Source organism: Dendrobates tinctorius, unplaced genomic scaffold (genome assembly GCF_039654945.1).
Source record: "Dendrobates tinctorius isolate UK_male_01 unplaced genomic scaffold, ASM3965494v1 ptg000211l, whole genome shotgun sequence".
Classification (NCBI taxonomy): Eukaryota; Metazoa; Chordata; class Amphibia; order Anura; family Dendrobatidae; genus Dendrobates; species Dendrobates tinctorius.
This window is the reverse complement of record NW_027361878.1, coordinates 1533153-1547007: the sequence shown is the minus strand read 5'-3', so window position 1 is coordinate 1547007 and position 13855 is coordinate 1533153. Positions and strand designations below refer to the sequence as shown.

The 13855-nt window shown below is 38.7% G+C and overlaps 1 protein-coding gene across 1 annotated transcript in view; it reads right to left on the bottom strand.

The window, feature by feature from the left end:
• Positions 1-12717, bottom strand: part of LOC141058128 (uncharacterized) — a 132319-nt gene extending 119602 nt beyond the window's left edge. Inside the window, exons 1-5 of the mRNA XM_073554287.1 lie at positions 12696-12717; positions 11986-12247; positions 11303-11417; positions 6486-6576; positions 4305-4411 (exon numbers count right to left, since the gene is read on the bottom strand). Coding sequence (XP_073410388.1) covers positions 4305-4411; positions 6486-6576; positions 11303-11417; positions 11986-12247; positions 12696-12717 — 597 coding nt within the window. The remainder of the gene's footprint in view (positions 1-4304; positions 4412-6485; positions 6577-11302; positions 11418-11985; positions 12248-12695) is intronic.
• Positions 12718-13855: the final 1138 nt, after the last annotated feature.

The window sequence follows — 13855 nt, the reverse complement described above, 5'->3', positions numbered from 1 at the left end:
GACCTTCATCCTGCTTTCTCACATTTAAAGTCTGTCAGTGTTTGTTCTGTGCCTACATTATTATCACTATATTCACATATAGAGATAACAGGGCATTTGAACAAACACATGTCTCAGGAAAGTGAGAGCAGTGATTGGGAGAACTGCTCTGGAAGAGGTCGATGTAGTCGGCTGCGGGATTTAGGAGGAGGAAGGAGGGGAGAAGTTAACTACTGTATATAAATCTGTAGGCTGGGCAATGGTGGCTGGGAAGTTAGGAGTTAACTCCTCTCTTGAAATGTACCCCCTAACCATACTCAGCCAGGCTCTTGGAGCTACTTGGAAAAAAAGCTGCGCACTATGTAAGATATAAGCTGTCACAGCAGGAGAATGAAAGTAGATAGAAAAAGCAACTCAATTTCAAACTTGCATATTTTCTTGTTGTCTAACTAAAGCCATTTAATAACCTAAGAATACCCTTTTAACTAGGGATAAATATTTTTTAACCAACATTTTTTAACAGATACCTTATAATTTGAAATATGTCTAATATAATTTGAAATGTAAACTATCTGTTAGAGGCAAACTAGCTCAAAAAGTCAAGCAAGCTGTAATTTATTGTCAATGTGGTAAAAACGTCCTATCCGTGGGGCTCGGACTCCCAGGACCTCCACTAACTATATGACCCTATCGCTCGAGCTAGCCCCATGTCCTTTTCAGTATTTGAAATCCATTATTTTATAACTGGTAATGCAACACAGTCCCATTCACTTGATCAGTGGAAGGGTTAGGTAAAAGACCAATTGGATATTGATGACCTAAGGATAGGTTGTGAATAGTGGAGTCCTTGAAAACCCCTTAAATATTAAATATGTCATACTGTCATAATTAACCATTGAAGCTAATGAGATTAATTTTGTTTTATCACTTTATCTTGAGTTTTTGCGCTCTGATGGAGCATAAAAGTTTTTCAAGAAGTCAAGATGAAAGGGGTTCCTCAAGTTCACTAATGGTTACAATAACAAAATGCTTGTAAAAACGAGCAAAACATTGCATTGTGCTTCTTATTAATCCCTTAAGGATCAAGCCACTTTGTAGGTTAATGACCAGGCCTTAATTTTGAAATCGGACCCCTGTCACTTTATGTGGTTATAACTCTGCAACGCTTCAATGGATCCCACTGATTCTGAGATTATTTTTTCGTGACACATTGTACTTAATGTTAGTGATAAAATTTCTTCGATAGGACTTGCGTTTATTTATGAAAAAATGGAAATATGGCGAAAATTTTGAAAATTTTGCAATTTCCAAACTTTTAATTTTTGTACCCTTAAATCAGGGAGTGATGTCACACAAAATAGTTAACAACTAACATTTCCCTAACATTTCCCACATGTCAGCTTTACATCAGCACAATTTTGGAAACTTAATATTCTTTTGTTAGGACATTATAAGGGTTAAAAGTTGACCAGCGATTTCTCATTTTTCCAGCAAAATTTGCAAAATCATTTTTTTAGGGACCACATCATATTTGAAGTGAGTTTGGGGGGTCAATATAACAAAAATACCCAAAAGTGGCACTATTCTAAAAACTGCACCACTCAAGGTGTTTAAAACCACATTCAAGAAGTTTATTAACCCTTTAGGTACTTCACAAGAATTGAAGTAATGTGGAAGGAAAAATGAACGTTCAACTTTTTTCCCAAAAATTTTACGTCGGACACAATTTTTTTTTATTTTGTCAAGGGTTTCAGGAGAAAATGAACCACAATATTTGTTGTGCAATTTCTCCTGAGTACACCGAAAACCCATGTGTGGAGGAAGACCAATCTTTAGGCGCACGGCAGTGCTCAGAAGGGAAGGAGCATCATTTGAGGTTTTGAATATCAAATTGGCAGTAATCGAGAGCGGAGGCCATGTCGCATTTGGAGAGCCCCTGATGTAACTAAACAGTGGAAACACCCCACAAGTGACCCCATTTTGGAAACTAGACCCCTAAAGGAACTTATTTAAATGTGTTGTGAGCACTTTGAACCCCCAAGGGCGTCACAGAAGTTTATAACGTAGAGGCGTAAAATTAAAAAAATCATATTTTTTCCACAAAAATGATCTTTTCATCCCCAATTTTTATTTTCTCAAGGGTAACAGGACCCCAAAAGTTATTGTGCAATTTGTCCTGAGTACGCTGATACCCCTTATGTGGGGGGTAAACCACTGTTTGGGTGCATGGCAGAGTTCGGAAGGGAAGGATCGCCGTATGACTTTTTCAGTGCAAAATTGGCTGGAATTGAGATTGGACGCCATGTCGTGTTTGGAGAGCCCCTGATGTGCCTAAACAGTGGAAACCCCCTACAAGTGACAACATTTTGGAAACTAGACCCCCCAAGGAACTTATCTAGATGTGTGGTGAGCACTTTGAACCCCCAAGGACTTCATAGAAGTTTATAACATAGAGCCGTAAAATAAAAAAATCATATTGTTTTCCACAAAAATGATCTTTTTGCCCCAAAATTTTTATTATCACAAGGGTAACAGGAGAAATAGGACCCCAAAAGTTGTTGTGCAATTTTTCCTGAGTACGCTGATACCCCATATGTGGGTTGGAACCACTGTTTGGGCGCATGGCAGAGCATGAAAGGGAAAGAGCGCCGTTTTGGAATGCAGACTTTGATGGAATGGTCTGCAGGCGTCATGTTGCGTTTGCAGAGCCCCTGATGTGCCTAAACAGTAGAAACCCCCCACAAGTCACCCCATTTTGGAAACTAGACTCCCCAGGGAGCTAGAGGTGTGGTGAGCACTTTGAACCCCAAAGTGCTTCACAGAAGTTTATAAAGTAGAGCCGTGAAAATAAAAAAAAAAAATCAGGAAGCGAAGAAAAGAGCTGTCTCAGGAGATTAAAAAGAAAGTTCTAGACAAACATGTTAAAGGTAAGTTATAAGACCATCTCCAAGCAGCTTGATGTTTCTGTGACTACAGTTGCACATATTATTCTGAAATTTAAGCTCCATGGGACTGTAGCCAACCTCTCTGGATGTCGCCGCAGGAGGAAAATTGATGACAAATCAAAGACACGGATAATACGAATGGTAACAAAAGAGCCCAGAAAAACTTCTAAACAGATTAAAGGTGAACTTCAAGCTCAAGGAACATCAGTGTCAGATCGCACCATCCGTCATTGTATGAGCCAAAGTGGACTTCATGGGAGACGACAAAGGAGGACACCATTGTTGAATAAAAATCATAAAAAAGCCATACTGGAATTTTCCAAACTACATGTTGACAAGCCACAAAGCTTCTGGGAGAATGTCCTATGGACAGATGAGATAAAAATGGAACTTTTTGGCAAGGCAAATCATCACTATGTTCACAGACGGAAAAATGAAGCATATGAAGAAAAGAACACTGTTCCTACTGTGAAACATGGAGGAGGCTCTGTTATGTTCTTGGGCTGCTTTGCTGCGTCTGGCACAGGGTGTCTAGAATCTGTGTGGAGTACAATGAAATCTCACGATTATCAAGGTATTTTACAGAGAAATGTGCTGCCCAGCGTCAGAAAACTTGGTCTCAGTTGCAGGTCATGGATAATGACCCAAAACACACAGCTGAAAATACCCACGAATGGCTAAGAGAAAAACATTGGACTATTCTGAAGTAGTCTTCTATGAGCCCTGACCTAAATCCTAATGAGCATCTTTGGAAAGAGCTGAAACATGCTGTCTGGAAAAGGCAGCCTTCAAACACGAGACGACTGGAGCAGTGGGCCAAAATGCCTTTCGAGAGTTGCAGAAGTCTCATTGACAGTTACAGGAATCATTTGATTGCAGTGATTGCCTCAAAAGGTTGTGCAACAAAATATTAAGTTAAGGGAACCATAATTTCTGTCCAGGCCTATTTCATGAGTTTTATTTTTTAAATTCCGTGGAAGCATGGCTGAAAACAATGTCTGACTTTCATTTGTTGATTTTCATAGATTTTTGATTTATTATTACTTTTGTCAGATTCAAGTTATTTCTGTGACCATTGTGGGTTTTTCTGTTATTAAACAATGGGTACCAACCATTTTGATCATGTGTGTATATACACTAATATTTATAGTATATACTGTATACTCAGACATGCTCAAACACACATTTATGTAATACTGTCTGCCATTTGCAAGTGAAAGTTATATATAAAAGTTATACATCTCAGATCTAATGTTAGCTTTTCACCTGCAGGTGGCAGGCAGCAGCCAGGAGAAAAAAATCACAAGAGGGAGATTTTCGCTCGGTAACCACCCTCTTGTACGCACCTTTTTATAATCTAGCCACAATCTATTTACTTACAGAGTCTGTGCAGTTACTCTGGGCCACTTCTGTCACATCCTGGCAAGCTTCCTGAGGTCCATTTAGTTTCTGCATATTTCCAAACTGATTTGAAGACACTTGAACAGCTGTTAAAAATAATATAATTATGAGACAACGGAGGAGATTTTTCATTAATATCATAAGATAAATAATTCTATACATTGGAAAAATGGCATTTTGACAACTTGACGCTTTAAGCCCTTTAATACCCCGGCTACTTCCATTTTTTTTTTACTTTTGTTTTCATTTTAGTTTTTTCCTCCCTTTCTTCCAAGAGGCATAACTTTTTATAATGTTGACCAGGTATCCATATGAGGGCTTGTTTTTTGCGGGACGAGTTGTAATTTTGAATGACACCATTCGTTTGTACTGGAAAAGTAAAAAAAAAAAAAAATATCCAAGTGCGTTGAAATTGCAAAAAAAGTGCAATTCTACAATTGTTTTTTGAGTTTTTTATTTACCAGTATGAATACGCATATACTAAACTTAATAAAAAACAATAAAAAACAATAAAAAAAAATAAAAAACAAATCTGAACTGAGAAAAGTAAGTTAATGTGTATGTACAATGTAAGTGCATATTTACACATGACCATTAACCAGAGAAAACAAAAAGCAAAAAACACACAAATATCCTGAACTAAAAGTAAAAAATATACTGCAAATAATGCATAAAGGTAATAATAATAATAATAAGGGTATTTAGTAAACATAATTTTGATCAAAATAATGTACAAGCCATCCCGCCACGTCACGGCAACCCTTGTGGGACAGTCCCTACTCTAGTATTTAAAACCTTTTCACTTGCCAAGTGGCGTGAATGTGAATAAGGGTCGAGCGGCTGAACCACTTGTAACAGCTTAGGCCAGACTGGATGGCTTTCCCAGCTCAGAAAGAGGGCGGTCACACCCATATATGCACTGAATGCACAATGAAATGAATAAAAAACAAATCTGAACTGAGAAAAGTAAGTTAATGTGTATGCACAATGTAAGTGCATATTTACACATGACCATTAACCAGAGAAAACAAAAAGCAAAAAACACACAAATATCCTGAACTAAAAGTAAAAAATATACTGCAAATAATGCATAAAGGTAATAATAATAATGAGGGTATTTAGTAAACATAATTTTGATCAAAATAATGTGCATATACTAAACTTGTATAGTTTGTTTTATATTTGGGTGGTGAAAAAACTTTAGGAAGTTGGTAAGAAAAATAATTTTGCTCTGTTGCCATTTTCTGAGACCCATAACAATTTATTTTTTGGGGATTTGGACCTGTGTGAGGGCTTATCTTTAGCGCCATGAGATGATATTTTTAATCATGCCATTTTGGGGTAGATACGATATTTTGATTGCCTCTTATTGCATTTTATTGCAATGTACCGGAGGAACAAAATAACATAATTCTGGCGTTTTGATTTTTTATTCTCGCTAAGCCATTTACCGATCAGATTAATTTATTTTATATTTTGATAGATCAGACATTTCCCAGCGCAGTGATATCAAATGTGTCTGTTTTCATTTTTTTTAGTTGTTTTATTTTAATGCGATGAAAGGGGGTGATTTGAGGTTTTGAGTATTTTTTTCATATATTTAAAAACTTTTTTTTACTTTTTTCTGCATTTAATAGTCCACATAGGAGACTTGAAGTTGCAATTGTCTGATCACCTGTGCTAGACATAGCAGTGCTTCAGTCCTTGCTCTGTATAGCAGAAATCATGATCTGGTATGAAAGCCGGTCACAGGCCGGCGTTCACAGGAGGATCGTAATGACCGGTACGATGATCATCAGCAGACCTCTGTCTGTTGTGACAACCCATCAGCACCCCGTGATCACATGATGGGAGTGCCAATGGGAGGGATGAATGAAGTGCTTCCGGCCGACACGTGTTAAATCTCGCTGACAGTGATTGATGTCGGCACTTAACTGGTCAACAGCTGTGGCAGTGCACCGATCCACCCGCAGCTGTTAGCGGCACTAGAGGCAAGTGTCGGGGGAAATATGTGGGCTTAACATATGAGCCTACATCAAAGGAAGGGATACTGCATACAAGTATATCAAAGGTAGTGAAAGGGTTAGATTTGTCACATGTCAGTAGCCCCTTCCAAAATGTTGCATGAATGATGCATGTGTTATACTACTGATAACTTACTGTTGGTGATGAACTCATTGTAAATTGGAATTCCATTGAAATCTCCACAAAGACCACATGTCTGGTTGGCAAATTTTGGATCCAGCTCCAACTAAAATGTAGAATATCAGAAATACAATTAAATTTGAGGTTTTATTTCCTTGAGAAAATGACTAGGCCTTCTTAAAAGTTCACTGTCTGCTCAACAAACTTTGCATAAAGCAATTTTATAAGTGAATACAAGAAAGTTTGCAATATGTCTTATAGCAAATTGTGGATCTTTCTCCACTTATGAGCCACATCTTTTCCATAATTTAAAAGGCGTTTTTGAGTGCATTGGTGCCTATGACAGAGCTTCAAATGCTATGTGTCCACTACTTCAAGGGGAGCTCACCACATATACTAATCAGTATCGGGGCATTTCTAGAACCAGATATCTAGGGCACAAGCTCCACAGGTCCAAAGTACAGAGAGTAAAATAACATAACTGCATCATGCAGCCTGCACCGAGTCTGCAGATTTCTCCACAACCAAGAAGAACAGTCCAACTGTTCTGTTTAGGCTTTGATCAGAGTGGTACCAGTCTTTCTTGGACGTGGAAGAGAAAAATGAGATTCTTCACCTTCTCCAGTCTGTCATCTAAGTGCTGTCTGATTTTTTTCACAGATCCATAGACTTGCATTGCTGATTTTGATCCAACTATATAGCGGGGGTATCTCAAACCAATATCAGATCAATAGATGTAGCAAATTGGTATAATATTTAAAATATAAAATATAACCTTTAATTGATTCCTTTAAAAACATATATTAAACACAGAGATACAAAACGAATATAACCAATAAACCCATAAGAATCTAGGTATGAGGGGACACCTGGACATTAATAATACGGCATTGTCCTGGGCCATATGATACCTGGAAAGTACAACACGGTTTGTTTTTAATAGAGCACTGCACAATTGCACTTTGGCACATGGTTATATTCGTTTTGTATCTCTGTGTTTAATATATGTTTTTAAAGGAATCAATTAAAGGTTATATTTTATATTTTAAATATTATACCAATCTGATTTTGATCCAACATTCGAATCAAAATTGGACATATCTCCAATTTTTTCCATGGACCACTCGGTCTGAGGAAAAATTGGACATGTGCACAGTCCAGCAGAATATCATAGGTATGAGTGCTATTCATGAATAGAAAGGAAAGCACTTGTTCGAAAAAGCCATGGAAATGTCACTAGCCCTTACTGTGGCCTTAAAGATTCAAAGGGTGCAATATTATCACATGAGGGGTACAAATGGATATTATCGCTATGTGGAAGCATGATAGAAAAGGGGAACTTTTTGGTTAGTGGAGGGCACATAGGGCATATTACTGCAAGGAGGCAAAAAGAATTGGTGTTGTTACTATCGGGCACAAAGATAATAACTACCTAATGGTAGAGACAATATAGGAATCCTTACTGTTTGTTGGGGGAGGAAATTACTTTATAGGATGCCAAGGAACTGAGCGTACGGAACTTAAAAAGAAATTGGGGAAGCAGCAGGATGAAGTGTGACCATTGTTTGGTGACTGTATTGGAAATATATTAGACATAAAACTGAGCCTACCAGGTTACAGAATCTGTCTTACATGTCATCTCATATATATATATAAATATATCAACCCAGGGGCTAGATGTGGCCCACCATCCTATTTGATGCAGCCTCCAATCATATCAGTCATGGTTGCTTGCCGGTGTCTTTTGACTGATTATTTATTTTCCATATCACAGAGAAGTAGCGTGTAGCGAATTATGCACTATGCAGTCTGTGGTTTCCACATTAGTAGAATGGGGGTCTCCTGAATCTTGAGCAGCATTCCAATGAAGAGTAGATAAGGTGGAGAGGTGACCATGTATGATTGGTACTATCTGCATTCTATTTTTACGAGAGTAGTGAAACAATCAATTATTTCATCACCTGACGTACTCAACATTGTCTATTCCTTTAGAGCAGGGGTGCACAACTTATTTTGTTCCAGGGCCACATTGTCATAATGAACCAATTCCAAAGGCAGAAAAAAAAATTAAAGTTGTACTAACTTCTGTGACATTTGTGGTATATCAAAAGTGTGTCTACCTTCAATGTCTGGTAGGTGCAAATTATACTTACAGGTCACTTTCCTCCACTTTTCTAAAGGGATTTGGAAATAGATTCTAAAACCTTGTAAAAACGGTGTGAATATGCCCTACTGAGGAAGAGGTAATGTATGCACATGACTCTCTACAAAAGATTATGGGTTTTGTGCTTACTGTCCAATTTTTTTCAAAGTCCATAAACTATATTGGAGAGAATACATTCATGGAAGTCTACCTGGTCAAGACACCCCATTCTCCTGTTATATATGGCTTCTAGAGATGTCTACATGGTACACCATTAATACTGACGAGTCCCTGTTCCTCAGCTACTTGCCACTACTTATCTGTGTGTGACTGCCCGCATATAGTTAACCTATAAGAAAAGCATTTTTGTGTCCATGTAACAAGAAGCCATTTCATATCTGGAGAACACTTGCAAGATGTGCCATTGATGAGGAGAGGCTGCCATCTGCTGGCCAGCCGAAATCAAAGGGAATTCAAGTGTGCGGAAAGATTTTCAGGTGGAGCTACCTTATGTGCTGGACTGGTGGATCAGGTGACCCACAGGAAAGCCTTACCTAGTATAAAAGCCTTGCACTCCCAACCACGAGGGAAAGGGAGCAGGGCAGATCTGCTCCAGAGACACCGCAGAGACCAATGTAACAGGCCTCAGCGGTGAGTCTTACGCCACCCAGTTACCGGTCACCGCCTGACGTCACTTCCAGCTATCATCAACGGTACCGAGGTTGGCTGGCATTAGGAGTACCGGATGGGAGGTGCATGGGAGGCTCAACAGGCTTTACTAGACTACGGCAGGAATAGACTTGCGGCCTAGCAGAAAAACGCGGTGACCCCCCGCTAAGGCCAGAGCTTTGAGTGAGAACTCATGTGGTTACTCCCAAGACTGGGCGCTCCACCTTTGTGAAAATGACCCTAAAATGAAGTAGTGAAAGACTTCCTTGTTTATTCTAAACTTGTTATTCCTTCTAGTGTTAAATTGCAAAGTTACTAACACTAATTGTTTAAAAGTTACTTTTGTGTATAAATTCCATTTTATCAACCCCTCATTTTTTCCGCCTCGTGATCTGTTAGTTTCATCCAGACAACTGCATGACATCCATATGGTTTGGGGCATCAAAGGATGGCATTGCAGAGCTCATGAGTCCCCAGGACCTCAGGTTGTGCAGCTCTGCTTTAGAGAATGCAAATGAGAAATGAGAAGAGAATTCACGTTTTCACAATAAATGGGAATCCTAGAAATGGCAAGCACGGCATATGCTTTAGAAGTTTTACAGTGACCCTTGGGAATGGCTAAATATAACAATTTGCCTTTCAGACCAGAAAAGGTATTTGTGCCCCAATGCTCTAATGCAGGGTCCCCAACCTGTAGCTCGGGAGCCACATGTGGCTCGCCGGCCTATGATGTGTGGCTCACAGCTGTCTGCCAGCTTGGTGTATTAGCTCCATGTCTAGCAAGCAGAAGAGCAAATCTGGATACACACATACTGATCTTAGAAGTTTAGAGATAATTTAAGTATTGGTATGCTGGAGATAGGCTGATTCTACCTGTCAGAGGAGGTGCTTGAAGTTGGATGCGACAGTGTGTTTAAAGTGCTTGATGGGAGAGTAATGAATGGGGGTATTGTTGGAACCCTTGTATCTTGGTATATTGCTTTGGGGTGATTTCTGTGGAAAAGCTTTGGTTATCATTATACCCATAATGGAGGCTTTGATTGCCACTAATGTAAGCGGGGCGGGAGCTGAAAATGGCTCACGATCCTCTCTCAGGGCTGGATGTGGCTTGCAACCCTCTCACAGAGCTGGATGTGGCTATCAAGGACAGAATGGTTGGGGACTACTGGTCTAATGCATAGTAAGCTCCACATAAATGTGAACTGTTCACAGGAGGAGTTTTCATATAATAGGGACTCCCCTAGGTTTAAACATAATTTACATTCCTTTCATCCTTTCTTGAAATTTTAGTTTAAAAAGTTTGTAAGAAAATTTCACCAAATGAACATTATGCATTGACAAGGCTGGGCTATTTCTCTCCATTCTTAAATGTAGTATACCATCTCTGCCTTCTGTCTGGAAAGTCCAGATCTCCCTATTTGAAGACAAATAATATCCTTAAATAGGCTATCTAAGACCATTTTGTTTTTTTTTTTACTATGGGCATAAAAAGATGGAAGCAGGTAGTTGGTAACAGAGAGAAGAACCTACCTGCTTTACTCAGTGCCAGCTCAGAGTGGTCATTGACCGCTCCTGCCAGCGATTCAGCTGCTCCACATCAACAGAGCAACTCTTGTTCTTCCATGCTGCTCTGTCAATAGAGCGTGACTGTCGACGTCATGCTGATTGATAGCGGGAAGTCAGCAGTCAATCAGCATAACGTCAGCAGTCACGCCCCATCAACAGAGCAGATCGAAAGAGAAACCACTGCAGTCAGCGGAAGAAACTAAATCACTGGTAGGAGCGGTCTGTGACCACTCTGTGCCAGCAGAGGTTGGCACTGGGCACAATAGGCAGGTAGTTAACAACTACCTGCCTGTTAGTTCTTACGCCCATAGTAAAAAAATGAAATACAGTTGTCCAGGGTAAACCCTTTAATTTTTAACACACTGAAGATGGATGGTGACATTTGTTTATGAAAAATATTCTGTTTCTAAGCAAGTGTCTCTTTATGTGCTACACAAAAAATTGTGATAATTACCAAAAGAGCGTCATCTTCATTCCACATAAACTGAAGACCTAAACGTGTAGCAATTTTAATGTAAATGCCACTCCTGCCAATCTGGACTCCAGAATAGCTGTAGGGAAGATCCACCCTGTACACGGCATAACACAAAGGTAAAGTAAAAACAAAAAATCAATATATAAAAATCTTTCCTACATTTTATTAAAGTATTGGCACATGAACTGAATACTTCTATTGTGGAGAAACTGTTATACACAAATCAGTGGGATACCTTTTAATCAAGAGTATATACAAGTTTGCGTTTCAATTTTTAATAGAAATGAGCAATGCAAACATTATTCCAAAAGCTGATACAGTATATTCTTTAAGCTGTACTTATTATATTCTGATACTGTATTTCTGTTACCCAAACAATCAGTATAATATTATTGCCAATCACTCTTCTCATTGGTAGATCACTGAGTGTAGAGATTAGCTGCAGTGGTCACATTTGTTGTAATGGTGATTTCACCGTTACAGCCTGTCAACAAAAAAGCGGAGCACCGCCAGAGGTAACATTGGAGCCAGGGAAGGTGAGTACGGCTGAGTTAGTTTTCAAAGGCTGAAACCATTAGATAAAATTGTATCCCGGACAGTGCTGGCTAATTAAGCAAACATTGATAATAGAATTGTAAACTTGTATCATGAAATATACTCACGGTTGTCCATTAATTGCTATAGTGCTATTTTGTAATTCTATATAAATTCCATCAATCTTCACACTGATATGGCTGATAGTTGGAAGGCTATTTTTGATTTCCCGCCTTATCTGGATGTTAAAGTCCTCAAAGTTGCTCTTGCAGTTTGATGAATACAGATAGTTACATGTTCCCGGGAAATAAAATATATCACCGTCAAAGGTCTTAAAATAGTAATTGCCCCACGTACTACAAACTTGTCCATTGTGAGCAGAAGTGGTGCCTGTTGAAAAAAAAGAAAATAGTCTATATATAATATTTATCTGATATTTATAATAGTCATATGCAACAATAAAAGTAGTTTCCTAAAAAATGGAAACTAATAAATCAAAAGTTTTTAAAACTATTAATATTATAAATAGTAGTTGTTGCATAAGTAGCAGTGTAAGTAGAAAAATAGTAGTGGTAAGCAGTAGCAGTAATAGCCTTAGTAGTACTTGTAGTAATAGTATAATTAGTAGTAGCAGTAGTGGAAGTAGTAGTAGTAAAAGTAAAAAAGTAGTAGTGGTAAGTAGTAATAGCCTTAGAAGCTGTTGTAGTAGTAGTAGTAGAAGTAGTAGACATAGTAGTAGCAGTAGTGGTAGTAGTAGTACTAGTAGTAGGAGTAGAAATTGTAGTAGTAGTAATACTAGTAGTAAAAGTAGTAGTCATAGTAGTAGAAGTAGTAATACTTGTAGAAGATGTAGTAGTCATACTAGTACTAGTAAAGAAGTAGTGGTAGTAGAAGTAGCAATACTAGTAGAAGAAGTAGTAGTCATAGTGGTAGTAGTAGAAATAGTAGTAGTAGTAAAAATAGTAGCAGTAGTAGTAGAAGACGTAATAGAGGTTGTAGTAGTCGTAGTAGTAGTAGTAGTAGTCATAGTAGTACTAGTAAAAGTAGTAGTAGAAGTATTAATACTAGTAGTAGTACTAGTGGTCATAGTAGTAGTAGTAAAAATTGTAGTAGAAATAGCAGTAGTAGTAGAAGTAGTAGTAGAGGTTGTAGTGGTAGATGAAGTAGAAGTAGTAGTCATAGTAGTAAATGTAGTGGTAGACGTTTCAATAGACGTAGTTGCATTAGTCATAGTAGTAAATGTAGTAGTAGAAGTTTCAATAGACGTAGTTGCATTAGGGCTCATTCAGACTAATGTATTAAACATCCATGTGCCGTCCGTATGCAAAACTGATAGCATACGGACAGCACACCTACCAATGCAAGACAATGTTGAAGTTCAAATGAATGTTTTAAAACATGTACCAATGGTCTGCATGTAAATTACAACCGCACACTACATTGACTTGTGTTCTGGATCAGACTCGCCCATTAATAGGCCCATAGGTGCATAAAAAACAGATCACATACAGGTTACCATCAGGATGTCATGCATTTTTCGTTGCTATATAACAATTTTGAAGATCGGAAACTGTATTTGTCCTTTATTTTTTATGAACTTGTTCATGTAAAAACTGATGTCATACAGATTGCATACTAATGAAAAATCATCAGTTTTGTGTCTGCTCGGTAAATCCCGGCCTTGGTACTAGTATTATTAAAAGCAGGAGTAGGACTTCCTGTTCCGGCGCCGCCATGTGCAGACGCATGTGAGGGAGCTCCTGCTGACCGCCGCAAACACTCTGCATTTGCACAGAGCCCTGACTCACAAAAGTTACTGGGATAATCGTGGGACCACCCGGGACCGTCCGCAACATGGATCGGTTTGTCACGAGAGGCGCAGGGAAGGAGCAGAGGGAGGAGGAGGTCGGAGGAGGCCTGCAGAGTGGGAGCACTGTAATGGCGACGGAGACACAGGCACAAACAGGGCAAGCACATGAGGAGATAGAACGGGAGGAG